Here is a 26,598-nt window from a genome sequence, read left to right as displayed (position 1 = left end):
GGGGGGGGGGGGGGGGGAGGCGAGGAACTGGGGGAATTGGTGGTGAAAATGTACTTGTATAATCCAGGCTGTTTCACTCAGGCCAATCGCACTTTTGCTGCCTGCTATCTTGACAATCTGCGGCAGCTGCACTGCGATGCCTCCCAGGAGCAGTCCCGTATTCAGTGTGACGAGAATAACATCTTGCAAAACCGACATCTTTTTTAGACCCACTTGCACATGGGTAATTCGCTCAACAGTAAAGGGACCACTTTCCGCACACATGCGTTACCTAGTTTGAACCCAACCCAAGCACCCCCCTGAAGCGTACCGTACCTGCGGGGAGCACAGGGGTGTGAAGCACACGTGTGTGAAGCACACGTGTGTGAAGCACAGAGACGGGGGGGGGGGGGGGGTTGGTAATGAGTCATGTGTCGGGTTGCGATGGTGAGGCATCTTTAGAGCCATCTGGGTATAGAGTAGTGAATTTGAGCACTGCTGCGAATGTTCATGGACTACATGTGTTAGTTGATTATATAGTTGAAGTGAATGGCCAGCCTGTGGACGGAAGCCTGCCATTGGGGGTTCTGCTGGCTGGTACGAAGGGACCAACTGCGGAAGTCATGATTTATAACTTGATAGAGAACTCCGTGCGGTCAGTGGGTATAATCCGAAATCCCATGGGTCAATTCTCATTGGGAGCCACGGTGCGTTATGAGTATATACAAGAAGCAGTTGAAAACGGTAAGACAGAGGGCTGATCAACTCATTGTTTTGCAGCCGTGAAGGTGATTAGTGTCAAGAAGGATTATCCCGGGGATGAGGCAGGGCTAGTTGCTGGGGATGACTATTTAATAGCACTGGGCTCTGGAGAAACGCTGAATGGCACAGCTCCTTTGTACAAAGCCGTACAGGCATTGGACCCCTCCAAGTTAGAGGGAGTGTCCGTATACGCGTTTAGTGTTCGCGAGAGTACTGTGAGACGGGTGGAACTAATTCCCCGGATGGAGCCGAATAATCGGTACGTGCTCGGAATTGAGCTAGAAGAAACGAGCTTACCTCTAGAAGAAATAAAAGGACAGTCATCGACGGTACAACCCTGGCAGCTCCTTCAAAGCAAACGAGAAATTGGTACACAGACAGAGGAGTTGTCATCCCAATTGTTCCAATACGTCATGTCGACTAATTGCTAGCTATAATTCTGATGGCTAACTATCATGTATGGTGGCTAACTATCATGTTGCTAACCACTACGGGTTGTTTACAACCCGACCACCACGGGTTAGTTAGCCTAACAGATAGTTAGGCTAGGGTCAATTTTTAAGTCATGCCAAAATCGACCCGTCTTGAACATAACCAAGCGGTTCCGGAAATACCCAGAGAGGCAGATGCGAGGGTGGGTGGTTAGGATCGAGCCCGGAACGGAATGCTGGTGGTCAGAGATCGATTCCTTGTGAAGCTAATGATAATTTGTGCTGTTGCCATTCCGTACCGAGGTGCTTCATGGTGAGTTTGGGATCTTTGTAAATCGTGAGGAGTCGGTTGTAGTTATTTTTGCAGAAGGCTTGGTACGCATTGCATTTCTTTTTGGACACCTTGCGACCGGCGCTGTCGAATTTGCCCAAGTACTCAAGCGCGCCCCCACAGCTACAGGCTTGCGTCTTGATGTTGATAGTCTTGGTCTTGCGTTGGTAGGGTTGCCTGCAGTGTTGACACAGCCACCGGTGTTGCGGTCCTTCGAGAGTGTAGGAGTGCTGTGTGCTCACGGGGACGGAAGGATACCGTCGGGACGCAACCGCCACCCATTTCTTGAACACGGGACCGTGCGCCTTCCCGCGATCTTTGCCGTCCAAACACACCTGTGCCACGTGACACATCTCATGCAACAACGTTCGTTGCAGTCGGTCCACAGACGTCACCAGCTTCGTACTCAACTCAATCTTCACCGGGAACAATGCCTCGTTACTATTAAATAAACAGTCCTCGTCCGCCCCCGTGTGCAGCTCTCCATCCAACTCGTCCGCCATAGGAGGACGTGACACACACTCCGCTCCTTCCGGCCCATTGCAAGCCGGCCCGTCACCAGCCGGCCCGTCACAAACCGGCCCGTCGCCAGCCGGCCCATTGCAAGCCGGCCCATTGCAAGCCGGCCCATCGCAAGCCGGCCCATCGCAAGCCGGCCCATCACAAGCTTTGCCCGTGACCACCACGGAGACACCTTTGTCAGCAAACACCGTTTTGCCCGTTTGGACTTGGAACGCAGTTCGACCAGCGGAGTTGGTGAACCGGGGATTCCACAATATGTCGAGCCGGGCTGGGAGTCGATTATCGAAGACCTCTTCGTTGAACTTATCGTACCAAAGCGAAGCCAAGCGCCCCCGATTGCGCGAGGTGACCTTCTTTGCGGCGACCGCCCGAGCCGTGATCTTCTTGTGGTCCTCGCCCGAACTTAGTCCCGCCTCCTCTTCCGGCGATGTTGTCGGGTCCTCCAGCCGCCCGTCGTCCCGAGATGGACCGCGACCCAAGTCTTCTTGCGGAGGGGAGAAATTCGGCGTCTCGACCGCGGGTGTGCGCAAAGGTGTACGCGAAGGAGTGCGGGAAGGAGTGCGCGGTCGAGAAGTCACCGAGACGGGAGTAGGTCGGAATGGAGTTGTCGGCCGCGACAACTCAGAATCAATGACACATAGGTCCTTGTCCGAGTCTCCTTCTGGAGACAACCCCCCTTCAGGGGTTAACCCCACCTGAGGGGTCAAACCTCCATCAGGGGGCAGACTCCCCTCAGGGAACAACTCCTCCTCCAGGGATACACACTCAGGAAACAAACCCTGAGAAGACAAACTATTTTCGGATGAGACGCGTCTAGTGCCTGGTCTCTGGTCTATTGCTTTGGCAGAGCGACGGAGATCTCGCGACGACGCTGGTGGTGGTGTCGAGTGAGGCCATTCCCGAGCATCTCCACAAACGCCATCCTTTCGAGACCCCCCATCGGTTCCGCCTCCCACTGTGCTTCTGCCCGGGAACGAGGGGTTAGAATGACAAGCATTGGTTACACCAGCCTTGGTTATACCAGCCTTGGTTATACCAGTATTGGTTATACCAGTATTGGTTATACCAGTATTGGTTTCACCGGTTCCGGTCTTATTTTTGGAATACTGTACACGGTTTTCTTCTTCTTCGTCTCCTTTAGCCTCGCTAATCTTCGGCTCGCTGATCTTCAGCCCGTAGTCTTCTCCGTAGTGTCCTCCATTCCCGTTGTTTTTCACGTCCGTCGCCTTGCTGCATTGTCGGTCGCTGGGCGTCCCATTGTCAGATCCTGTTCCAGGGGGCGCTGCTTCTGAGCGCACACACGCCGACAAAGGCATAGTTTCAGAGCCTGAGTTTTGTTTAGACTCGGGGCGGAAGGACAGCCTGCCGAAGGAGAACCGGTAATTATCGCAAGACGGTGGCGGCGCCTCCTCGGACATGCCTTCGCCGTCGTACGTGGCAGCGCGACGGAAATACTCAGCAGGTTGGCTCGCACTCAGCTCTCGGCCGGAGACCCAAGTGCTCATCACCTTGGGCCGAGTGGCCGTCGCCGCTCGAGCCGTTAGATTTCCTCTTGCTGTGTCTGCAGACTTGGTCGTGCGCCGGAGCACGTCACTTACCATGTCCTCCACGTACGACATAATGTCCCTCCCTCCCGGTTCTCCTTTCCTCAACCCTGAGGGTTCCCTCCGACCCTCCTCCGGTCCCGGATCTAATTCCCTGGATCCCTGCTCACCCGGCCAGTGTCCCTTCTCCCTGCTTCGTAACGAGATGGTTTTCTTGTTCTCCAGTGACGCCGCGGAATCCAACTGTGCACGACTCGTACTTGGTGCACAGCTTGTTTCCAGTCCACGATTTGTCTCCAGTCCACGACACGTCTGTAGCCCTCGACTACCAGCCAGGAATCCTCGACTAGTTGCCAATGATTGACTCGAATTAAGACGCATGTCCGCTTCCCTCCTGGTGCCGGCCGGAGCTGTGGGCGGTCTGGACGGCTGGGCGTCCGCTCCGGAATTTAAGCGAGTTGGCCTGGAAGCGGGAAAGAAACTGGACGGGGGGTGTTTAGCGGTTTCTTTTGCCGCCCGAGCGGTGGCTGCTCGAGTGGTGACGGCACCCGGTCTCGCATCCTTGACTCCCCGAGCAGAGGCCAGTGTGCGTTTGGTCGAAAGCGCGGCGTCCGGCTTGGACGTATATTTTCCCCTGGTCGTAATCCCGTGCTTGAGATCGGTGTTTTTGGCCACATCCTTCGACCGACGCGCAGTCAGTAAATCATGCATGATAGGATCATGTCCGAACAAGCTCGTGGCAAAATTTTTCGAAGGCGTACCGGTCAGCGGAAACCCTTCGCTTGAGTCTTTTTGGTCCTGCTCCACGCACCGACGGCTCGATTCCGGAGGACGACGGCTCGATTCCGGAGGACGACGGCTCGATTCCGGAGGACGACGGCTCGATTCCGGAGGACGACGGCTCGATTCCGGAGGACGACGGCTCGATTCCGGGTCGTTGTCAGAGCAGGTTTGACAAGGGTCTGGAGGACTCGCTGGGAATCCGGCTTCTATTGGGTCTTGTGTTGTTGCCCGTCCTTCATCTGAGAAGCCTGTCCGGATCTGGGCAGAAAACTCGTCCACTAAACTGGACCTGGGTTTCAATGGGCAATCCATGTTGACGGGTGCGAAGGACAGCCGGCCGGCCGGGAGAATGGGTGAGGCTTCCGACGAGTACGCAGAAGGTGTGCCGAAACGTGGCGAGTTCATCTGAGGTGTCTTGGAGGACATCGTGGAAACGGTTCCGCCACCGGGAACGGTTCCGCCACCGGTAACGGTTCTGCTACTGGTAACGGTTCCGCCATTGGGATTCAGCATCATTGGGGCCGCCAACGCCAAGCTAACCATTGCACTGTCGAACGACGTACGTTTAATTTCGGAATCCGTAACGCTCCGTGAGGTTCTGTCAAATGATTTCGACAACTCATTCGAGTCCTCAACTATGTTTCGTTCTGGTGGGTTACGCTCTAATGAGTTACGCTTGTGGCAAAACTCTAGCGATGATCGTCTGCTACCAGTGTCCAGAGAAGTGCGTTTATTGGGTATCGGACGGTCTAGGAGTGGAGTGATGTCATCTGCGGGACTACTGTCACATGACTCGTATATTTCTTCATGAACTTGCGCCACCGAGTTTGTTCTACGGAAGCGTGCTAGTGGAGTTCTAATGGGCATTTCACTATCTAAGGTCCCAGCTTCGTGGTCGTTGGCTTCTCTCGTAGGCTTCTTTGCCCCTTCTCTAATCTTATAACACGGAGTGTTAACACACGGAGTGTTAACAAACAAAAGTTTAGTGAACCCAACCCATCCCTACCCTACCCTACCCTAACCATCCCTACCCTGCCCTACCTATTGTAATCTGGTTGAGTTAAGCAGAGTTAAGCAGAGCATAGTTAAGCAGAGCTAGAGTGCGTTTAGTCTTTGTGGTTATGCTTGATGAGTGGGATAAAAGAACCTGTGAACGGACTGGGACCGGTTGAAGCAATGCCCGCTTCTTCGCGAAGCTTATCCAGATCCATGCCCTTAGTGAGAGCAGGCAACCCATAGGAAATGAAGAGCATACCTCCTCCCAGGAGAACAATGGGATTCTTAACCAAGGACCAAACAGAGAAGGCTTTGGGGTTCGAATAAGGGGAAAGAATCTTTGTCGCCGGTAACACCAATTCCCCAGATCGCTTCAACTTTCGCTTCACACCTTCGTGCGGCTCAACTCGGAATATATGCAACCTATCACCTTCTACACCATCACTAATTACGCCATCATTGCTTATGTCTTGTTCATCTGATGACGGGTTAATGTCGTCCACTGATATAAGAGCTGACTCAAAAATGAACGCTGGGTGTGAAGCCCGAATCAGCACATCTGACTTGACGTCGGGTCTAAACAAAGGCGCTATTATGTGCAGTAAGCATTATGTGCATAATGTTTAATAGTACTGTGTGTTACTGTGTGTGTCTGTGTGGTGGTGTCTGTGTGGTGGTGTCTGTGTGGTGGTGTCTGTGTGGTGGTGTCTGTGTGGTGGTGTCTGTGTGGTGGTGTCTGTCTGGTGGTGTCTGTCTGGTGGTGTCTGTGTGGTGGTGTCTGTCTGGTGGTGTCTGTCTGGTGGTGTATCCTAGTGGTGTCTGTCTGGTGGTGTCTGTCTGGTGGTGTCTGTCTGGTGGTGTATCCCTAGTGGTGTATACTTACGTGATAAAGGATCCGTCGGAGTCTGGTTGTATCCGCGCACTGGGTTCCGATTGCCCGATGGGGATAACCTCGATTACTGTTTTTGTCAAGTTCAAATTGCGACGTTTCCAATCGGCTCCGAACGGATTTTTTTCCTCAGTGTACCACCAACTCTTGCCGACTGCTCCCTCTTCGTTCGTGACCAGTCTGGGGATGACTATCTTACCGGTCAGAGTCTTGGCGCTGGGAGTCAGAGCGAGGATAGCCGCAGAGAATAACCTCATTTTAATTATTTCAAAAACCCACAGTCCCCCAACACAGCAATTTTGACGCCACAGACTCGTTGCCGATCATGCGTGGGGGCGATCATGCGTGTGGGCGATCATGTATTGTCTCTGTTACGAAGTTGTGACCGAAGTACCGCACATGGTTTTATTCCGTCAAACATTTTTGTCAGACTGTCCTCTTGGCATAGGGCCGATGTATCGTCCAGATCCCCCCCATCGTCACCAACAATAAGTTTAGTCAACTCTTCACGAAACATTGCATCGAACTTTTCTTCCATGGTTTGCTCCTTTCTAATCTTTTCGTCCAAATACAACTGCGAAGAGTCATCCGAGATGTCCGAGATGTCCCAGTCGTCTAATAAACCTCCGAGTCCCATATCCTTGAAAGCGTTCTTAAGTTCTTGTTCCTCTTCCGGCTTTAGGCGTTTCGGCCGATCGCCGTTAAAATCCATGCCGGCGAACAGGTCGCTTTCCACCTTCATACCCTGCTCCAGACGTCGAGTGAGCTCTTCCGGATCATCCCCATCCAGACCCAGCATCCGGGACAACTCGTCTACCTCGCCCTCCCCCGCTACTTCCGCAACCAGCTGCTCCACCTCGCCAACATCAAGCCCCACGTCTACCTCGGACAACAGGCGCGCGCCGCAACAGTGCGTGTACCGACACCGCCGCGCCACACAACCATGCGCCTTCTCCACACAACCGCACTTGCCATCCGCCGGCGCCTCCCGCACCAGGGCCAGCAAGTCGTCTATAGCACGTTTGGACGGCAACACACCCATATCAAATATGTTCAACTCCGGCTTCAATCCCGGCTTCGATCCGGGCTCGGCGATCCGGGACATCCAGATGTAAGGTGTCAAGACGTCCGTAATGTGGCGCCCGAACTCTTCCAAAATCGTGTGCTGATCCTCCGTTTCGGAAACGGTGCCACAGATGCGATTGTAAAGACGGACCTCGAACGGCTCCAAAGCAGCCACGACCGCCGGCGAAATTGTCGCGACCGTCAAGCCCAGCTGGCGGACCAAGGGCGCGAAACAACCGCGTCTATCTTCTTCCACAAACCCGGACACTAGAAGCTGCAAGCCGTAACTGACTCGGGCACCCAGCTGTCTCATTTCCAACTGCCTTGCCTCCCGCTTCGTTGCCTCCAACTTTGTTGCCTCCAACTTCGTTGCCTCCAACTTTGTTGCCTCCAACTTTGTTGACTCTAGCGTCGTCGCCTCTAGCTTCGTTGCCTCCAGCTGCCTCATTTCCAGCTGGTTGCTGTCATCCCCGTCTGCGGAAGCGTGCCAGTTCCGCATCATGTACTCGAAAGGCAGTCGTCGAGCGTGTTGCAGGCTGTTCAGTAACCGACCGCAGGCTGCCGAGGGCAGCAGCAGTTCTGCTGTCACGCAGTCATCTGCCGCTCCCAAAATGAATCGCTTATCGGCGAATCGGTTATCCGTCTTCTCACTGAGAGACGAATTCGTGACACTCGCCACAGCAGCCGGTCCCAGCTGGGGACACAATGTCAGCAATCTGCCCACCAGCTTGTTGACCAGAAGGGGAATGTGATGATGTCCGTTCATCTTGCCACACAAAGACGCAGGGTCCAGGAGTGGAGCCAGCTTCTGGCCAGAGCCTGATGACTCGACCGCGCAAAACGACGACTCGACCGCGCAAAACGACGACTCGACCGCGCAAAACGACGACTGGACCGTTGACGACTGGTCCGTTGACGACTGGTCCGTTGACGACTGGACCGTTGACGACTGGACCGTTGACGACTGGTCCGTTGACGACTGGGTGGCTGAGCCTTGCCTCAGGATCCGTAAGGAATCAAGCTTCTGTTGTAGCAGTGTCATCTCGCAAGGTGCGGCGCTTCCGGGTATCTTGTCTAGGCGGTTGGCACACTTATAAACATTACCTCGACGAATAACACATTCAGGCCACACCCTTTTAACTAACCCATCGTCTAGTGCCTCACTTGATACAACCGGTTCGACGTCTCCCAGACAGTATGGGGCCAGGACATCCCCATCCGAGCTCATGCAAGTGACCATAAGGTTTAGCCATTGGGGCCTCGTCGTGAGAGTTAGCAGAATTTGAATGAGCGTCCATCGGTCAAATGGAAGGGCCTCGGCTGACAGATCAATACGGGTTATTTGATAACTTGCGGGCACCTTATCTCTATCTTGACATCTATCTTGACACCGCGAGAAATACACACGGGGGGGAAAACAAGTCCACAGAGTACGGTCTAATAATTCTTGCAATTCAACTAGCAAAAGTCCATGCCATGTTTGTGATACCTGGCCATCCTTTATGAAAGAGTATGGACCATGAAACACTTCAAACCAACAATCTAAGTCCTGGACCTCTTGGACCAGCATTTTTTTCTCAGACTCTCCGGGCTGCTGGAGTGTAGCGGTTATATTCTCCCTGTTGGAGTGAGTGAGTGAGACTAGACCACCAGTTGTCGGCAGTAGCCAGATGTTGTCGGCACTGGATGGTTTGTTCGGTTGTCGGCACTGGGTGGTTTGTTCGGTTGTGGGCACTGAGTGGATGAGACCGCAATCCCTTAGTCGCGATGAGACCGCAATCCCTTAGTCGAGACCGCAATCGGTTTTTTTGAGAGGTGTAAAATTATGGCGTTTGAGAGCTGGAAATTGGTGTTGCTCCATTGGATGGATTTGAGCTTCCAGTTTACCAAGGAGCATTTTGTATGGGGTTACTTGGTGCTAGATCAGTTGACGTTGATGTTGGCATCATTGTCACGTCTAATGTCAGGTTATATAAGTGCAGATGGTTTGGAGCAATGTCGTAGACCAGTTAAGCCTTTGGAGCTGTATGAGTTCCAGGCTTGCCCATATTGCCGACGAGTACGGGAAACGTTGCACTATTTGGCTATTGACTACATATGTTACCCTACGCCGAAGGAGTCGCTTAAGAGTCAGGGTGTTTTCATCAATAGCCGATTCCGGCCGGCTGTGAAGACTCTAGGTGGTAAGTGTCAGTTCCCATTCCTGGTTGATAAGAACGTGTTTGACAACGCGGTAGAATTTGACCCCAAGGTGTCGGCTATCATCAAGAACAACACAAGGGACGGTGCTGTGATGCTTTATGAGTCCGGAGACATTAACGCCTACCTGTGGGCCGTGTACGGTGACAAGGCGGTACCCTCTCTGCGATGGCGTATTATCCAATCAGAGTGGTTCGACTCCGTCAGCCGCGTCATTACAATGATCGCCAGACCTTGCTTGGACATGGGTGTCTTCAGAGCCGCATCTCGCCAACCCGAAAAGCCTCTGCAGTTCTGGGGCACTGAAGGCTCCGCACCATGTGCACGTGTGCTAGAGACTCTTGCCACTCTCGAACTACCCTACCATTGCCATCCCATGCCCCAAGGATACGCCCCTGTTAGGAAGGCCTTTGCTAAAGAACACGCCGACAAAATTAGCGGCTGGAGGAAGTCCGTCGGCTTCGTCAAACAGCCTTTCCTCAGAGATCCTAACACAGGCATCGATATGTTCGAGAGCCGAGACATTGTACAATATCTCAAGAAAACATACCAAACCGCACCAGTTCCCGGAGAGAGATGGATCACCAGTTAACCTTGACGACGACACTGACGACGATACTGGAGACTACCCGCTTGGATCACCCGTTTGGATCAACTCTCGTTCCCTCCCTCCATGACGTCTAGGACATTTTTTTTATGTTGTTTTCCTTCTTCATTTTCGATTCCATTGGATGCCTGTATGAAACCAATTTATCCGCCGCTGCCTATCATAAGGACATAAGGAATACGGAACGATTGTTGCGTGGCTTTGTATTTAGTCTTGATCGATTTTGTGCCCGTGTCTTCCCACTAACTGAAGATGAAACATCAAGAGGAACGCCTAGTTTTGAGACTATGGAAACTGATTCTTACAAACTACACTATTATGAGAGTCTCACCGGATATAAACTAGCATGTATATCAGACAAACAAACTCCATCACTTGTTCAATCGCTACGGTAATCACTCACTTACTGCGTTTCCGAATCCCCGCTGCCCTAATGCGTGTGTGTCGTGTGTGTGTGTGGCGTGTGTGAAGCATGCTTAGGAAGCATGCTTAGAAAGTGGAACCTGTATCTGACCCATAGGGATATATATGAAAAAGTGTTTGTGCCTGTGGTTGTCCTTCATCCTCAGTTCAAGCCAGTAAAGAAAAACGGGACCAAGGAACAACTCCGGGCCGATTTGGAAAGGTCAAGAGCACTTGTGAAGTGTACCAGTTTCCCTCAGGACGTGAATCACTATTTCCGAACGACGTATCGCGCAGGATTTTAGTCGAGCTAATGGCAAGTCACAGTTTTGAAGAAATACATGTTACCCAAACTGTGATGCTGTCTTTCAGGCCTGAAACCATCAAAGCAGAACAATAGTTGGCACTTATGGCTGGTATCGCGGTGTGGTCTGTTGTGCTCAGCTGCACCTCCAGTTCCACGACGAAATTCCGTTCCAGCAATTAGGTATGTACAAAGCTGGAGCTTAGTGTATCCGAGTGGGTTATTTCAAAAATGGGTTTAGATCTTGTTAAAGGAAGTGACCTTTACGGTGCCGATAAGTTTGCCAGGCCACTCCTCCTCATAGTCTTCGAGTTCGCCGGTGCGTCTCATCTCGCAGTACTTGGCGGCATCCTCGGGAGTCATGCCAAGAACTTCGACGGCTTCCTCGATGGCCTCGAGTTGGACCTTCTCGTCCTCGATGGCGCAACCGAAGATGAGAGTAGTTAAGCCAAAGGGACCCGCAGCCACCTTGCCGGTAGGGCCCCATACCAAGCCGTCGATCTCAATCTTCTTAATATGTGTCTCATACATCTGACTAATGTCTTTCTCCGCGTCGTACGGCATCGCCTCCATAGTCACTGAGGACTTGGCAATCACCGGCTTCTTCTCCTTCTTGGGAGGAGGTACCGCCTTCTTCTGCTTGGCAGCCATTTGGGCCTTCAGGTCCACAGCAGAGTCATCATCACTCCCGAACAAATCCAAATCGTCGTCCACAGCAGCAGCAGTAGGCTCTAAAGAAATAACCATTTGTACACTGAGCACAGCATGGTGCGGCACTTACACTGGAGCAAGAGTGTGTGCTCTGGTGCAAGAGTGTGTGTGCTCTGGTGCAAGAGTGTGTGTGCTCTGGTGCAAGAGTGTGTGTGCTCTGGTGCAAGAGTGTGTGTGCTCTGGTGCAAGAGTGTGTGTGCTCTGGTGCAAGAGTGTGCTCATACTGGAAGCGGCAGCCGGCGCGGGAGCTCCAGCTTGGTAGAGGCCAAGAAGGACGGCGAACTCGGGATGGAAGGCTGGCATGTCGAGATAAAAAATTTTGTAAATATGCCCCGAGACGTTTCTGAGAAAACGGTGGCTGAAACAGTCGATTCCCGCCGGTAAAAACTGGCGCTCGTGAAATTGTTTCTTGTTCTGTAGTTTGGCATGGAAGCGAGCGACTCGGAATGATTGGGTGAGTTTTGTGCGTGGGTGTGTGAACACGACAGGTGCGACGTTCTTTATTCTCGGTTCTATTACGAGTGTGCTGGAGTTGAATTTATATGTGAGCATGCTGTTCATAATAGGTAACTGTTGTTACATAACGACGGGTATATGGTGGGCGATTGATGCTCGTCGTGACTTCCATAGACGTTACGAGGAGCGTGGTGTCGGTGTACGTCGTGAGCCATTTATAGCCGGTCCGGGTAGTGTTCCTCCACCATATGCGCCTTTGCCGGCAGATGCGGCCGAGACGGAGCAGATTATTCAGGCATTCCGCTCACTTACATGGCTGGACATAGCGGGTGCTATGAACCAGACTCTGGGTGCCTTTCTATTCAACGTTGGTTGTGTCACCATGTGGCTAGGAGATGACTGGGTGTACGCTACAACCACCTTTTGGACTGTCGGTTCCGGCTTCTTTTTGCTGCAAGGAGCTGTCGGACACATCTTGGCCACCAGCTTCATAGAACCACTTATCACCCTCGTCCCCAGGAACCCCAGCAAATGGCGGCACACCAATCCCCCTTGCTGCAGACGCAAGCTTTGCTTACACCACTGCATACCCGCCGCATTGTTTAACACCATAGGATCCACCCTGTTCGTGGCAGGCTCTCTGGTCCTCTGTTGGCCTATCACCACCATCAGCTGCGGATGGCTATTCCTAGTCGGTTCTATGTTCTTCCTCGTCTCCAACTACTCTGATATCGCCAGCGTCGTCGACGGGCTCTACTCCAGAGCAGCCTCGGAAAAGTAGACACCTTTTTTTGTTAATGAAACCGGAATCGAAACGGCGACTGTTGGAATGGGGATACTTTGCTGACAACGATACAGAAAAAGACCACGACCAAGATGACCCCTCCTTCTTATATGGCTGGGCTCAAGACGCTTCAGGTACTTGGAATAAAAATGGCAAACAGACACTCATTAATTGGACTCTGAAGGACTATCAAAACTGCGTTGCATGGCTCGAAATTAACAAAGCTCTGGTTCTGCACCCTTCTGAACGAGCGTGGCTCCTCCAAATTACTAATACAAAGGCATGGATGAAAAATTACAGATTGGTACCTCCCCTTCAATCTCCGATCTATCCTTTCCTTCTTATTCCTTCCATGATGCGTTACCTTCCACTTCTATCATGCGTTACCTTCCACTTCTATGATGCGTTACCTTCCACTTCTATGATGTGTTACCTTCCACTTCTATGATGTGTTATGTTTGTAGTATTTGGATATACTGAAAGTTCCTTTTGACGCAGAAGAAAAGAATTTGGAGAACCTTGTAAAGAAAACATTTGACACTGTGGTATCGAGAAGTATTGAGGAGTACTATGCAAACGAGGATATGCCATGTCAGTTAATTAATGGAGCTTTAAATGAAACCGAACAATTATTGGATGCTGAAACAATCCATTTGGCCAAGCAGGTTCTGGGTCAGGATTTATCTCTAACAGTGGAAGAGACATGTAGAGTACTTAGATCTCGTTTAATTGATCCAGGACAGAATGGGTCGGCACAGCAACTTACAGAGCCAAACGATATATGTCGTTTAGTATGTCAAAAAAAAATGAACCAGATTCAAACGGTGATTAATGAAACGATTGCAGGGATGCAAAAAATTACTGCCGATGTTGCCACAGACTTCCGACAAGGCAAAGTGGGCTTCTAAGTAGGCCAGAGCTAGGGTCAGCTATGTTGAGAGGTTAGCTATGTTGAGAGGTTAGCTATGTTGACTAAGCGATTGCCGATTCCTTATATTCCCTTGTTGATTTCACTATATAGTTCAAGTATTCCTCGCATCCTTCAAGACCGGAAGTGTTTGTTAAAATTTCATAGTCCAAGCGCTGATCAAAGAGAGATTTTGTTTCAGGGTTATCAGGCAGCATTGATATTTGCTTAAAGTAAGCTGAGCCTTGTTCGTTAAATTCTTGCAATGCTGCCTGTAACGCACGAGCATACCAATTACCAATCTGACAATTAATTGGTACAGCCCCGACCTTTACCAAAATACCTACTACGTCTTCAACCGTTTCCAAAGGCTCAGGCGGCCTACACAAATTTTGGTTGTACCTTCCCGTACTGGTCCACTACTGGTGGTATGCCCCACTGGTCCACTGGTGTTCACCCACTGGTCCAATGGTGTTCACCCACTGGTCCTATTGTGTGGTCGTTGATTGTTTGCCTGAAGAGGCTTACATTTGAGGTATAACAATTTGTGGTACCTGTCTGAGCACAGGGGTGTTAACAGGAAAGTCGAATTTGGTGATATCGAATAGTTTAATATTCGTCTGATACACACGTTTGTATGTTACAAATAATGGCTTAATGTAACTACAGTATATACAGTCAGGCTTAGTGTAGATAACTATGTTATGGTTCAGTTCATATGGAAGTTCCTTAGCAGTTATATACCCTGCTTCTTTTTCTGTTTGCGTGAGAACAGTTGCATAGTCTTTGAAGAATTCATAAACTGTATTTTGTATATCACGAGTGGTCGTTACAAGCTCCTCTTCTTCCAATACCATTTGCCTTGTTCCCTTATACATCGTGACGTTGAATGCGTAACTTAACTCCGATTTGGGATGGTGGTAATATACCGGAGCTACATGTCTCAACCCATGGGCTTCTAGCCAAGCTCGTGCTTTACGAACTCCTTCCATATCATTCGCCCGCACAACCAGCAGCGGGTCTAATCTATCCATGATAGCTTGGGTCACCTTTGGGATCATTTTGACAAAAATATGCAAGAGCGCTAACACGGTTTTAAGAGCGCTGAAACGCTTGTAAGAGCGCTGAAACGCTTTCAAGAGCTCTAAAACGCTTTCAAGAGCGCTGGAACGCTTTCAAGAGCGCTGGAACGCTTTCAAGAGCGCTGGAACGCTTTCAAGAGCGCTTCCAGATGCTTTTTCCAGTTTCGACATGTTTAGCCGCGCTGATAAAAATGTCTCCCATATAGCAGAGCATTAACAAAACTATGATATCCAGGGCCGTAACAATACCAGCTGCTATCCACTTGGAGTTTGGCAAACGGTCATCTTCAACATCGATCAAGTTACCCGATTCATCATATTGTTTGATCAAATCGCCACTCATGCCATTGACTTTTAGCCACATGAGCAAACACGATACCATGGTGCTGATGATCGAAGGGTAAACGAAATACGCACCGATCTTGAGCAGTCCGGCACTCCTAATCAATGTCCCTATAAAGCCAGCCAGACAACAGAGAAAGGTGACCAGCGACATGCCCAGTGATAACCATGACATCACTGTCTGGTCGTCGCGGTCCTCCCAAAGCGCCTGCGTCTTGGTCACTGCGTCCGCCACCAGGAAGAGAGTCATCACAAAGGATATCACCAAAGCTCCCACGCCTAATGGCAAACAGAACAGGACAGAGTCCTTGTTACCGCTCATACCTATCTAAACAACACGATGACCCAGTCAGTCCCTTTAAACCATTACCATCTTGGCACGATTTCAACACCCCACGCAGCCATGCACCATCGTTAACTCATGGGTCAACATGAACCGTACCTAACCATGAACCGGTCCGCGGGCGCAGTTCTTCGTTCCTGACCTTGGCCCACTCGCTTTTAGCCGTGCAACAGATCCATGATGACTTAGATCCTTTTGGAGAAAAAAAACTGGCTTCAGAACATGCGCTGTCCTTACCACCGCTTAATGCCAAATGCTCTGTCCGCGCTTGATCCGTTTGTGTGAGCTCAGGAAGATGTCCCCAATGTAGCATAGCAACAGCAATACAACGATATCCACCGCCGTAACAATACCAGCCGCAATCCACTTCTCATTCGGTAACCGATCATCTTGGATATCAATCAAATTACCTGAGCCATCATACTGCTGTACCAAGTCACCATCCATCCCATTGATCTTCAGCCACATAATCAAACATGATCCCATAATGCTGATAATCGAAGGATACACAATGAACGCACCCATCTTCAGTAGTCCGGCGCTACTAATCAGCGTACCGAAGAATCCAGCTAGACAACAAAGAAAAGGAAACAGGGACATGCCGAACGAAAGCCATGACATTGTCGTCTGGTCCTTACGGTCTTCCCAAATGTCCTCAATCTTAGTTGTCGCATCCGCAAGCATGCATAGAATCATCACCAACGAGATCACAAAGGTACCGATGCCCAACGGCAAACAGCACAACACCGAGGTTTTGTTACCGCTCATACCTATCTAAACAACGCGTTGCTTGAGCCTTTTGAGCCATTACCATCTTGGCCCGATATCAACACCCCACAACCATGCATAACCATCTACCCATTCATCCATCGCTATAAACCCGCGCACAGTTCCTAGACTAGGGTTCATTGAACGCAGCTGGAGACAGCGCTGAGGCACTTCGCACTAGTTTGAACCCAGTAGGTTGAACGCACTCCGCTCGGCACTACTCAGCTCTGGTGAAAAACGGGTTCCACAATCTGGTCGGTGCCGGCGACGATCGGCGCAACCACCACGGGGGCCGGGTCGGGGCCGTAGGAATCTTCGACGATTATGCGGCGTCCCTCAAGGTCGTGGGTGGCCCCCTCCGGTGTCGTGCTCTCCGGGTTCGCGATTGCGGGTTGGCGAACATGCCACGGGTCGCCTCCGCGGCGGTAGAGATGAGCGATGCGTTTGAACAGGGCCGAGACGTAGACAAGCGCAAGCACGGACAACGTGTCCACCAAAGTCAACACCCACAACCGATTCCATTCCGCGTCACTCGGCTTCCACTCCGCATGTCGGTCGTGCTCTTCCACCAGACTGCTCGTCACATTTCGCGATAATAACGACCACCAACGCACACCCAGACTCAAGAATATCGCCAACACCACGGGCCAAACCGCAAACGCACCAGCCCGCGCCAACACAGGGCTCCTCACTCCCAAACCGACCAAAGCAAACAGCGCGAAAATGCCAGGAATAGTCGCCAACAAAATCCGCAACGCCATCACCATACTCCCGCGCTCCTGTTCATCCACCGTCAATGCGTCGAATAGCTCAAACAACATCCGCGCGAACAATACCACACTCACAAACGACGCCAACGGCGCCAGCGGCAACAGCCCACAGGCACGCGCCCGGTTGTCGCTCCAACACAACGTCATCGTGCACCTGGTGCATCCTCGCCTTGAACCATCACCTTCGACACCGCCGCTGCAGAAGCCTCAAGGTACTCCTTCTGACTCCGAATGTTGCTCTCCAAAAATCCCAACATACTCCGGATCGTACTCAAGGATGCACTACTCCGAAACTGCTCGTTCACATACTGAAACTTATACGTCATATCCTCCAACGCGCAATTCTCCGCCTGATTCAACACTCCCGCCGCCTCCTCCAGTACCGCAGGCTGCGTATAAATCACCGGCGTAACCGATGTCTCCGGATACAAAGAAAATATCGGCTCCTCCGAACCCCCCTCACTCTTCTTCGCCGCACCACTCGGCACTGCCGTCGCCCCCGGCTCGTACAACTTTATTGTCACCCCCGTTTCCGCCTCACTCGCCCTCTCCGCGGCCTCCTTCTTCATCTCCGTGTCCACGGCCACCACCTTCTTCGCAACCGTTGCCAACTCGCTCCGCACCGTTGTCAACAGCTTCTGCGATGTCTGCAACGCGTCCGTCAGCTTCTGCACCAACTCCCGGTCAGCCAGGGGGTCCGTGTCTTCGTCCGCGACCTGTTCTAACTCCTCCTCCTCTTCGTCGTCCTCGTCGTCCGTAGTAAGATCCGACGTTTGCGTCACTTTTGTCGAATTCGGCTTCTTGTCCAACATCGAAAGCTAAATATAAGGGGGTGTGGGTCCGGAAGGCATTGCATCGAGGTCCGGGTGGAGATAGTGGATGGAGGTATGGGTGGAGGTAGTGGGTGCAGGAGTAGAGCTAGTGGATAGGGGTAGAGCCAGTGAATAGGGGTAAGGATGGAGCTAGTGGGTTGAGGGATAACCTACCTCAAGGTCCTTCAGTTGCGGAACACTGGGTTCGACGTAGGACGAAGCGCTGGTGTCCTTTTCGGACTTTATCGTTTCGAGGAGTTTGTCGCCTCCGACGGACTGAAGAGCGCCTGACAGGGCACTGCTGGAGTTCATGAGCGACGTCAAGTCGAGTCTGACGGCCGCCGAGAGATGAGCGGGAAGTAATGCCCACAGGAACACGGTGAGAGGAAGCATTGACAGAGGCACCGCACACGTGTGCTAAAGGTCCGAGCGCAGGTCCACGTCCCAGTGTTGTTCGTCTCGGGTGGTGAGCGCCTCAAACTCCTCCACGGCCGCCCCCTGCTCCTGCACCGAGCGATCCGGGACCTCTTCGTTAAAGACCATGCGCCGTTGCACGGCCTCGGCAAGTGTATCGAGCTCATAAGCGAAGAGGGGGCGCAGCTCGACCGTGATACCTTTTTCCAGTCCCGGGCCGCCAGTCCAGTTGCTGCCACGCAGCGTGCCCGCCAAGAGGGCGTCGAGCCCGTGGTCGATCTGCTGTCCCTGGGCATCGCGGACCATAAAGAGCCCGCCCCGACCCAGGTCCAGCCGGTCCTCCTGCGTGGTGATATACCCCTTTAGGTACTCGGGGATGTCATGGCCAGTCACCGGTGCCCAGGGGCCCGCTTGGAGCAGTAGTGACAAGAAGTCGACGAGTGCGCAATCCATGTGTGGCCCAAAGTCGAACGGCATTTTCGAAGGCGCCTGCTGAGGTCGCTTAGGACTCCTCAACTCCGCACGCAACGCATCTCCCAGGAACATCAACGGGCTCTCGTTACACGACTTCACCGGCAACAAGTCGTTCGTCATCTTCCGTGCGAACCAGACGTTGTCTGCCGCCACCAGAGTCCGCAAGAACCGGCCGGAAACGGATGTAAAGGTCGTGGGGTGAGACCAGCTACGCCCAGACGCCTCGCCCAGCGCACTCTGCACAGACCGCGGGTTGTACAAATTCCAGTCAATGAAGGTGTGCCAATTGAGCGTACCCAGCGGGTGCGCCATAGACCGGGCCTCGAACTGTCGCTCCCACTCGTCGTAGCCGCTAATCCGCAAGTTCTCAGAGATGATTCGAACGGGCCAGTATTCGTCGTTCGCGCCACACAAAGTCGGGCATGTCCCTCGAATTAACCTGTTCGCCCCCACCTCCCACAACCGATGCGGAGCCACCAGCGCCTTTGCATGCTCTCTTGTCAATGTCAGCCACTGCGAATGCTTCGGATAGCCTTCTCGGTGTTCCAAACAGAACAAGTCTACTTTGCTCCGCGGGTCAGCAGCCAACTGCCCCCAAATGTGCTTAAACGGCTTCAGCGGTATAGTTGTTTCCGACACCAAACTGTAGTGGGTAGCATCAGGATGCATCTTCAAAGCATAAGAAAATGCTTGCCTTGTTGCGTTAAGCAAATACCATCTTCTCGCAGCAACCGGATCATTCACGATGTACTCACTCGCAAAATATGGTGATCTTTGCCGAACGGTCTCCAGCGGCGCTTGCGGATTCCGAAACACAACGCCTAAAAAGTGGAAATACAACAACCCCCACACGTTCAATACCTTTGAGATACGGGTTGTGCTTGTTCTGGTAGCCCGTTATATCGCTGTGTGCTTGCCTTCCCTCCAGATATTTAAGCCAATCATCATACCATCGATCCCATGTTTCTTTCAAATCCGTGCCGTCAATGGTTAAGAAAACAAGGACCACCCTTGGCATGTGGGGGAACCTAATGCGCTGAGCTGGGGCCAATCGGCGAGGAGCGGCTGCTCGTATTATAGGAAGGCCCGTATGGACCCTGGTGGTCCCAATTGTCAAACATATGCCGATCAAGACTGCTGCTAGAAGGAGCCAGCGTCTCAGTATTCTATATTTCCCGGTATCTGAGCTTTTCGGCATCGAGTTGGTCTCTTCTGCCGGGTTGCACACGCGTGTGCGCCCTATGGAAATGTCATGCCTCCGTCATTTTTGAGGTATGCTGAGACCGCTAAGGAGAGACTAAGATAGCAGCGCGTATCCCCTACCATCATTGTCGCTTTTGAGGGCCTCTGCTGGGTTCCCTTTATACAAAATGCTTGATTCGCTTAGTATGTCGGTTTCATAACCTGAGGCGAGACTGAAGTTAAGACCGTGATTCTTACCTATCTGCGGGGCGGGTGAGTTTCTCATAAACTCGGGAGTCTCTAGGTCGAATGAGTCAGCCTGTCCGATTTTGGTAGCGAGATCTTGGGCTGCCGCCCGGACATCGGAATGGATCATGGAGAATTCATCTGGCGTATAAGCAGTGGCGTTGGTGTTGTCTCTCTCGAACTGATAGCAGCAAATTAGGCAGTCCACCGACTGCATAATAGCGGACGAAAAAACGAGGGTAATGTAGTACGAGATGACAAAAGCGACGAATGCAGTCAACATGGGAGCTTGTACATAGCTGGAGGAAAGAGAATCCTGGAGTGTTGCCGTCGACTGGTGGCCCTTGAGCGGTGGCCAGCGGTGGTGGTCCCCCATGACGGCCAGTGGTGGTGGTCCCCCACGACGGCCAGTGTTTCTTACAAATGGTCGGAGGGCCTGATGAACGCGGGTGTGATTGTGGACGTGACCAGAGTTACAATAGCACAGCTAGTCGCAACGGTGAGTGGCGCCAACACATGATGTGCCAGTGCCACGAACCGTAGAATGGATCTCACACATTGGTTCAGGAGGTCGTCGTTAATTAAGGTTTTGGTCGATGTGAACAGACTAGAAATACAGCAGTAAGTAAAGGATAGGGGTCGGCAGTAAGTAAAGGATAGGGGTCGAGTGCAACCCCTGGTGGGTTCCGGTGTGTGTGTGCAGAGCGGCTTACTGGTGGCCGTGGATAAGGCTGTGGGCGGTTGTGAGAGTGGTGGCGCAGGATGCTAGGTTGTAGAGGGGAGAAATGATGCGGTTTTCTTGGCTACCGGAATTAACCCACCAGCGGTGGACGGCCGGAATGTACATGGCCAGAGTGATGACTGTGGTGAGAGGTCTTAGGAGAGCATTGATAGCACTGATGGCAATGACATTGCTGAGATGGCTGGACAAAGTGGTGAGGGAGGCATAACGAATAGCGGACATTTCCACTCCCCGTTCACCACCTATGTCTGGCGGCGAGTAGTACCATACAGTGGTCCAGGCGGCTACGAATGTGTTGCTGACTGAAATGATAGCTTCAAGAATTAGAATGCACCACAGCAGATAAGCAAACAGGTTAATTACATTGATCCAAGATGTCTTAAGCACCACGCCCCCAGAAGCCATGCTCGATTTGTCTTCGATGCTCAGCTGGTCGTCCACTCCCTTCTGTCCCACCCTGTGAGGTCCGCCTTCGACTACGTGTAGATCCGTGTCTCCAACGCCGAGGTGTTGGTAATCGAGGTTTTGGCCGTCTAGTGGTTGGTAGCGGAAGTCAGGGTGCCGGTACCCTGGGTGCCGGTACCCTGGGTGATTCGGGGGGAGCTTATTCTGGGGGGAAAGAAGAGCGTCGTCCGGACCGTGCACGAAAAGGTCTCGAGAGGGAGTGAACTTGAAAGGCAAAGTGACCGGCTTCTGGATCTCATTGTCCCGTACTACCTTGCCGATTTCCTTACCCAGTTGGGTAGCCACGTCTCCAGAGTCTGGCTGTTCGGCGAGGCGCCGTCTGAAGGTAGCCTGGCTTCCGTGATATGTGAGTCTCTCCTTCGTATTCCGGTCCACATGGGTTGCCTGCATATAGGTTGACTCCACATGAGGGGTTTCCAGTAGGTGGCGTTGGAAAGGTATAAGGCCGACTCCTGGGGTGGTGAGTAGTACGGAGGAGGAGATGCGTAGGGAAAGCAGCAGGACGAAGATCATGAGGAATGCACAGCAGGAGGGCATTACCCAGAGCCCGGGGATGCTCTTGGCGGCGCTGAGGTAGACCTTGAAAACATTTTCGCCAATAGATGTTCGTGCCCGGTAGGTCACGAGCATGGTAGCGACGAGTGATGCGACGGCGACGATGAACACAGACATGATGGATGACATGGTAACACCGCTAGCCATAATGATTCGGCTATAGTCCTGAAACAAGTTTACTTTGTTACTGCATACAATGAGCAGGACAGTTAGCGTTGGGACAACGCCAAATGCCGCCAAGTGCAGGACTTTGCAATCTCGCAAATACACGTAGTTTACTCCCGCACCTGCTAACAACGACAGGCAAGATACCGCCACCAGCAACCAGTATGCCCCGCCACTGCTTATTGACGACGCAAAGATCCAGGCACGTAACTTGGAATTTGACAACTTCAGGGCGTGCGTCAGATAAGTACCAACCGAACGATCTTGAGGAAGACATAAAAAGTCAGAGAACTGTTCCGTCGGATACACTCTCGACTTGCTCATAACATCGCCATACACCCCACTCAAACCCGGAGACACGTCGTCCACGGCGAACCCATTGTTGAAATCCGCTGCCGTTGGGCACCTCATCACGCACACGGGTTTCTCCAACTCCAGCGCCTGCAGTCCCTTAGCCAGCGAATGTTCAGTCTACAACAACTAGTAGTAGGAGGGGTTGACGGCAAGAGGGATTGACGGCAAGAGGGGTTGACGGCAAGAGGGATTGACGGCAAGAGGGATTGACGGCAAGAGGGGTTGAGGCGCAAATACGGGCGGGTGTAAATGTCCGGGGGGTGTAATGACCGGCGGAGGGATGAGTATCAAACGTTACCGATTTTAGAGGGTAGTAGAGGAACTGGTTGCCATGGAGTTGGTCATATCCGCAGGAAAAGCCGAGGTAGTCTATTGCAGGTTTCGGGATGGTAGCAAAGAGATGTCGACCACCAATAACTATCCACCAAATTACAATGATCACGAACGCACTGACCCAGGTCAAGTCGCGCACCATCGAGCGCGGAGCTGGATTGACCGCCCCCGTAGACGACTGCCCCATGAACTAACTTTAAATATAAAAAGGAGAGATCACTGCTTTCCCGGAGGAGGTTCGTCCCGAAGGATGTCTTCCCGGAAGGGAACTTTTTCTTGAAGTCTCGAAGTGAGTGTTCCCCCCATAGAGTGTTCTTTCGTTCCCATTGAGAAGTTCGCGTCGAAGGACTGATCCGCTTGAATGCGGGACCTGTACTGGATCAAACGGGACGGACCATCAGTCACCCAACCTTGTTCCGTTCGTTCTTCCGCACCAGTCCATGGACGCGTTCAGCGGTGAACGTGTGACGCTTCCCAGGGGTGGGACCTCGACACACTTCGACCGCGCACCTGACAATCGTGTACTTTGACAACCGTAACACCTAACGACTGTGACACCTTACTACCGTGACTTTTTCACAAATCGAGGGGTCTCAAATGAGAGGGTAGATAGGTGCATCCAGTACCGACATGGTTATCGTTTCACAGAAATTTTAACGTTGTTGTAGCCAGGCCAGCGATCTCGAGTCGCCGCAGTGAGTAAAAGTTCCCTTATGTCGTTTTGGTTTTGATCGAACATGAATAAAGACTGGCGTTGCAGTTGAGCCTTGTTCGCCTTAATCCAGAGCCAGTTATCAAATGCAACTGGCTTGCCACCATCTTCGGACTTGATGTAAAGTTTGTATGAGATGTCTTCTAAGGGTAAGGCCTGTCCCGAGTCTGCTACTTGTAGTATTTTCTGCAGATCGAGAAACAGGATTGCCATACCACCTTTGTCGCACATCAACATGACAATCACACGTTCTGTTTCCGAGCAACTACCGTCACTAGGTGATGTACTTAAACGAGAACAACTTTCAACCTTTCTGGTAGTCGAATGATTAAATGATGACGTGGATGTGGTCGTAGATGTTATCGGAGAGAAACCACCCACGAGACTAGATTCCGATGATATAGTACGTTCCGTGGCTCTTGTGGTTACTCCAAAAGGAAGTCTACGACATGGCTTGGCGATGCCACTATTCCCTGAGATGTAACCGAAAAACTTGGTTTCCCGATCAGTAGCTGATAAGTAGATCTTTACAGGACTTCGTGAACCGCAAACAAACCCCCCGTCTGAGGATTTGTGCACGCTTAACGTCCACGTCCGCGGGTCCGTCTTAGGGTGACGTATGACACGCGATTTCGGGTCCAACCACCTACAGCGTGTTAGTGTTTATACAAACACGCGTGTTATATATTTACGAACACGCGTGTTATACACGCGTGTTATAACACAAATAGATACACATATAGGTGATGCTCACTTATCCAAACTCTCAAACAATGTGTACTCTCTAATCGACAGTACTGGTCCGGATCTATACCCGTCAATGTCGGCCGCTAGATCACGGCGGGTCACGCACAGTCGTTCATTATCGGCCATATTTTAAATGGACTTTCTGGACTTCTTTCGGGATCCAAAAGATGAGTTAGCTGCATCCCCGATTAAAGATGACTTTGGGGTCGTCATCAAGGACGTGACGGAATCGGATGTAGGTGACACCAGCTATGAAGTGCACCGGAGGGGACGTTAGTACCGGAGGTGGCACACCCTCCGGTACTAATGACTAGGTGGCACGACTAGGTCTGCAGAGTTATGCTAGGGTATGGTTATGTTGTAGAGACGATCGAAGATGGTGGTGCGAGAAGTATTGGAATACGTGGATCGAGACAGTTGTCGTGCGGGGCACGTGACGGCATTGGTTGTGCAAGTTTTGTTGGAGCGGGTGTCTATGCCATTGTTGAATCTAAGTAGTTGTTTAGAAGATTTGTTGCCGTCTTTGGTAGAGAGATTTATGAGTAAGGAAGAGGCTTGGTGGAAAGAGTGGCGATTACCGCATTTTGTGTCGTTGACAGAATTGCGACATTATTATGGCGATACGTTGGGTGCAGCTAAGACGACTGCACGGGACTTGACCGAGGCGTTACGGTCGGGGCAAAAGGTTAGCTTTGTGCAACGCTGCAATCTCCGCGAACTCATTTGGTGTGCCCTCTCTGCAGCCTCACTCATCCTACCACCCGAGGCCGCACACGCTACACTCATGGGCTACGCCTGTCGTAAACCTCTACAGTATGGCTACCTTGCCGGTATCACCACCGCACGCCAAGGAAAGAAACGAGCACACTTCTTCACTGCATATCTTGCGAGCGCCGCCAGCGCCATCAAAAATACACTGCATCCCGAGGAAGCAGTGTTCGGAGCACTCGACGTACTCGCTGGACTACAAGATACCAAGTGGGAATGCTGCGAAGAAGACGCTCACAACATTATGCCCCTGTCGCTCCTTTGTCTCTGCACCGGTGCCATCGCCAAGGCCGCCCGTCCGGAAGGTCTGGGGGAAAAAGGCTGGAAGGAAAAAGGCTGGAAGGAGGAAGGCCGGGAGGAGGAAGGCTGGAAGGAGGAAGGCTGGAAGGAGGAAGGCCGGAAGGAGGAAGGCCGGAAGGAGGAAGGCCGGAAGGAGGAAGGCCGGAAGGAGGAAGGCCGGAAGGAGGAAGGGTGGGAGGGAAACCATAAGGGGGTGGACCGCTCATTGGACCGACCATTGGACCGACCACTAAGCATTTTATTGGAGTATTGTCACCGGTTCATTCCGGCGGCATGTTTATGGTCGTGGGTATCGCACATGGCCACGGCAGCGCCTTGTGATCGTGGCGTAGGGGACATGGACATCACGCCTTTGGTGCAGAGCATCGTCTTTGCGTATGCGTACCAACGTCGTCTTGGTTGTACACTCGATTGTTTCCGGAGGTTCGAGAATATTCGACGGGACGCGCGCATGAAGGTGGGGAAAGGCGCTTATTTGGTGCGCAGCGCTACCGACCTGGACGTCTCACATGACCTGTACATGGGCGGTCTTTGCAACACCATGAGCTCTGTCTACAGTCCGGTGTTCTGTTTTACTCAATTGCTGAAGGTAGTTTGTGTGATGGGCTCGCAAGCCAAAGCGGGCCCTGAAGAGGGGTTCTACGTTGGTGAGCACTGGAACAGTACTGTGAGTGCTGTCGTACTCTTCCGCTCCGCTATGGACATTTATTACTACATGCTAGAGCAGGACGTATTTACAAACATTCATAAACTCTCCCTACCGCTAGATAAGGTTATTGCAAGTGTCCTATACTCCTTAGCAGACTACTCACAATCGCCCAGTGGCGATTCCGTACTCAGCGATCATTGTAGCAGACAATTACAATATATGATTTCGCGCTATGACAATCACAATATTATTCTCGTACACAAGCTTCTAGTCTTAGACCTACTACAATACCCACATGGACCCGTACTTATTACCACCTTCGTCCACCTCATTGACAAGTTCAGACAAATTTGGGTCACGAGATTGCGAGAAACGCACCCCACCAAATTCACCTCCATCTTCTCACCACTTATTCAACTCTTGGATAAGGATGATGCACTTCTATTCTGGGGACCGGTTATCTACTCTCTAACGTTGCTGGCATATCAAATTCAGGAGAGCACTGGACACCCCACTGGACAAGTCACGAATACCGATGGACACACCACTGATGAGATGGAAAAAGCATTGAGGAGTCTTGTGAGTTCTATAGACTCGTACACGCCAAAGTTGCGGCTGGAATGTCAAGGAAAAGAAGATGGTGGGCAGTTGGTAGATAGAATATTATGGCAGAGGGAGCAGATATTGATGTGACAGATATTTT

The 26,598-nt window shown here is 51.8% G+C and overlaps 17 protein-coding genes across 17 annotated transcripts; 5 read left to right on the top strand and 12 right to left on the bottom strand.

Moving 5' to 3' along the window:
* Positions 1 to 401: 401 nt before the first annotated feature.
* On the top strand, positions 402 to 1,172 carry GNI_040080 (GRASP55/65 PDZ-like domain protein; the record flags this gene model as incomplete). Its single annotated transcript, XM_011131126.1, has 2 exons — positions 402 to 723; positions 760 to 1,172. The coding sequence occupies 2 exons, from the start codon at positions 402 to 404 to the stop codon at positions 1,170 to 1,172; spliced, it is 735 nt and encodes a 244-aa protein (XP_011129428.1).
* A 243-nt stretch (positions 1,173 to 1,415) lies between these two features.
* On the bottom strand, positions 1,416 to 3,644 carry GNI_040070 (SprT-like family protein; the record flags this gene model as incomplete). Its single annotated transcript, XM_011131125.1, has 2 exons — positions 1,416 to 2,804; positions 3,030 to 3,644. 2 exons carry the CDS (start codon positions 3,642 to 3,644, stop codon positions 1,416 to 1,418), a joined length of 2,004 nt encoding a protein of 667 aa, XP_011129427.1.
* Positions 3,645 to 5,458: 1,814 nt separating this feature from the next.
* Positions 5,459 to 6,494, bottom strand: GNI_040060 (hypothetical protein; the record flags this gene model as incomplete). Its single annotated transcript, XM_011131124.1, has 2 exons — positions 5,459 to 5,924; positions 6,232 to 6,494. 2 exons carry the CDS (start codon positions 6,492 to 6,494, stop codon positions 5,459 to 5,461), a joined length of 729 nt encoding a protein of 242 aa, XP_011129426.1.
* A 98-nt stretch (positions 6,495 to 6,592) lies between these two features.
* On the bottom strand, positions 6,593 to 8,872 carry GNI_040050 (hypothetical protein; the record flags this gene model as incomplete). Its single annotated transcript, XM_011131123.1, has 1 exon — positions 6,593 to 8,872. The coding sequence occupies one exon, from the start codon at positions 8,870 to 8,872 to the stop codon at positions 6,593 to 6,595; it is 2,280 nt and encodes a 759-aa protein (XP_011129425.1).
* A 255-nt stretch (positions 8,873 to 9,127) lies between these two features.
* On the top strand, positions 9,128 to 10,093 carry GNI_040040 (putative glutathione S-transferase domain protein; the record flags this gene model as incomplete). Its single annotated transcript, XM_011131122.1, has 1 exon — positions 9,128 to 10,093. The coding sequence occupies one exon, from the start codon at positions 9,128 to 9,130 to the stop codon at positions 10,091 to 10,093; it is 966 nt and encodes a 321-aa protein (XP_011129424.1).
* A 958-nt stretch (positions 10,094 to 11,051) lies between these two features.
* GNI_040030 (putative elongation factor) lies at positions 11,052 to 11,561 on the bottom strand (the record flags this gene model as incomplete). Its single annotated transcript, XM_011131121.1, has 1 exon — positions 11,052 to 11,561. The coding sequence occupies one exon, from the start codon at positions 11,559 to 11,561 to the stop codon at positions 11,052 to 11,054; it is 510 nt and encodes a 169-aa protein (XP_011129423.1).
* A 291-nt stretch (positions 11,562 to 11,852) lies between these two features.
* GNI_040020 (YrhK-like protein) lies at positions 11,853 to 12,762 on the top strand (the record flags this gene model as incomplete). The annotated part of the gene is made up of 2 exons (XM_011131120.1): positions 11,853 to 11,905; positions 11,946 to 12,762. 2 exons carry the CDS (start codon positions 11,853 to 11,855, stop codon positions 12,760 to 12,762), a joined length of 870 nt encoding a protein of 289 aa, XP_011129422.1.
* Positions 12,763 to 12,778: 16 nt separating this feature from the next.
* Positions 12,779 to 13,673, top strand: GNI_040010 (putative carnitine deficiency-associated protein; the record flags this gene model as incomplete). Its single annotated transcript, XM_011131119.1, has 2 exons — positions 12,779 to 13,069; positions 13,230 to 13,673. The coding sequence occupies 2 exons, from the start codon at positions 12,779 to 12,781 to the stop codon at positions 13,671 to 13,673; spliced, it is 735 nt and encodes a 244-aa protein (XP_011129421.1).
* A 64-nt stretch (positions 13,674 to 13,737) lies between these two features.
* GNI_040000 (hypothetical protein) lies at positions 13,738 to 14,733 on the bottom strand (the record flags this gene model as incomplete). The annotated part of the gene is made up of 2 exons (XM_011131118.1): positions 13,738 to 14,053; positions 14,201 to 14,733. The coding sequence occupies 2 exons, from the start codon at positions 14,731 to 14,733 to the stop codon at positions 13,738 to 13,740; spliced, it is 849 nt and encodes a 282-aa protein (XP_011129420.1).
* Positions 14,734 to 14,887: 154 nt separating this feature from the next.
* Positions 14,888 to 15,418, bottom strand: GNI_039990 (putative transmembrane protein; the record flags this gene model as incomplete). The annotated part of the gene is made up of 1 exon (XM_011131117.1): positions 14,888 to 15,418. The coding sequence occupies one exon, from the start codon at positions 15,416 to 15,418 to the stop codon at positions 14,888 to 14,890; it is 531 nt and encodes a 176-aa protein (XP_011129419.1).
* A 264-nt stretch (positions 15,419 to 15,682) lies between these two features.
* Positions 15,683 to 16,207, bottom strand: GNI_039980 (putative transmembrane protein; the record flags this gene model as incomplete). The annotated part of the gene is made up of 1 exon (XM_011131116.1): positions 15,683 to 16,207. One exon carries the CDS (start codon positions 16,205 to 16,207, stop codon positions 15,683 to 15,685), a length of 525 nt encoding a protein of 174 aa, XP_011129418.1.
* A 221-nt stretch (positions 16,208 to 16,428) lies between these two features.
* Positions 16,429 to 17,028, bottom strand: GNI_039970 (putative transmembrane protein; the record flags this gene model as incomplete). Its single annotated transcript, XM_011131115.1, has 1 exon — positions 16,429 to 17,028. The coding sequence occupies one exon, from the start codon at positions 17,026 to 17,028 to the stop codon at positions 16,429 to 16,431; it is 600 nt and encodes a 199-aa protein (XP_011129417.1).
* A 92-nt stretch (positions 17,029 to 17,120) lies between these two features.
* GNI_039960 (hypothetical protein) lies at positions 17,121 to 17,789 on the bottom strand (the record flags this gene model as incomplete). The annotated part of the gene is made up of 1 exon (XM_011131114.1): positions 17,121 to 17,789. The coding sequence occupies one exon, from the start codon at positions 17,787 to 17,789 to the stop codon at positions 17,121 to 17,123; it is 669 nt and encodes a 222-aa protein (XP_011129416.1).
* A 417-nt stretch (positions 17,790 to 18,206) lies between these two features.
* GNI_039950 (hypothetical protein) lies at positions 18,207 to 19,346 on the bottom strand (the record flags this gene model as incomplete). The annotated part of the gene is made up of 1 exon (XM_011131113.1): positions 18,207 to 19,346. One exon carries the CDS (start codon positions 19,344 to 19,346, stop codon positions 18,207 to 18,209), a length of 1,140 nt encoding a protein of 379 aa, XP_011129415.1.
* A 1,468-nt stretch (positions 19,347 to 20,814) lies between these two features.
* Positions 20,815 to 22,906, bottom strand: GNI_039940 (putative transmembrane protein; the record flags this gene model as incomplete). The annotated part of the gene is made up of 2 exons (XM_011131112.1): positions 20,815 to 22,503; positions 22,685 to 22,906. 2 exons carry the CDS (start codon positions 22,904 to 22,906, stop codon positions 20,815 to 20,817), a joined length of 1,911 nt encoding a protein of 636 aa, XP_011129414.1.
* A 447-nt stretch (positions 22,907 to 23,353) lies between these two features.
* On the bottom strand, positions 23,354 to 23,644 carry GNI_039930 (hypothetical protein; the record flags this gene model as incomplete). The annotated part of the gene is made up of 1 exon (XM_011131111.1): positions 23,354 to 23,644. One exon carries the CDS (start codon positions 23,642 to 23,644, stop codon positions 23,354 to 23,356), a length of 291 nt encoding a protein of 96 aa, XP_011129413.1.
* Positions 23,645 to 24,311: 667 nt separating this feature from the next.
* Positions 24,312 to 26,588, top strand: GNI_039920 (hypothetical protein; the record flags this gene model as incomplete). The annotated part of the gene is made up of 2 exons (XM_011131110.1): positions 24,312 to 24,413; positions 24,543 to 26,588. The coding sequence occupies 2 exons, from the start codon at positions 24,312 to 24,314 to the stop codon at positions 26,586 to 26,588; spliced, it is 2,148 nt and encodes a 715-aa protein (XP_011129412.1).
* Positions 26,589 to 26,598: the final 10 nt, after the last annotated feature.

This window comes from Gregarina niphandrodes (assembly GCF_000223845.1).
Source record: "Gregarina niphandrodes unplaced genomic scaffold scaffold00005, whole genome shotgun sequence".
Taxonomy (NCBI): domain Eukaryota; phylum Apicomplexa; class Conoidasida; order Eugregarinorida; family Gregarinidae; genus Gregarina; species Gregarina niphandrodes.
The sequence above is the reverse complement of the archived record's forward strand: the minus strand, read 5'-3'. Positions and strand labels throughout refer to the sequence as shown.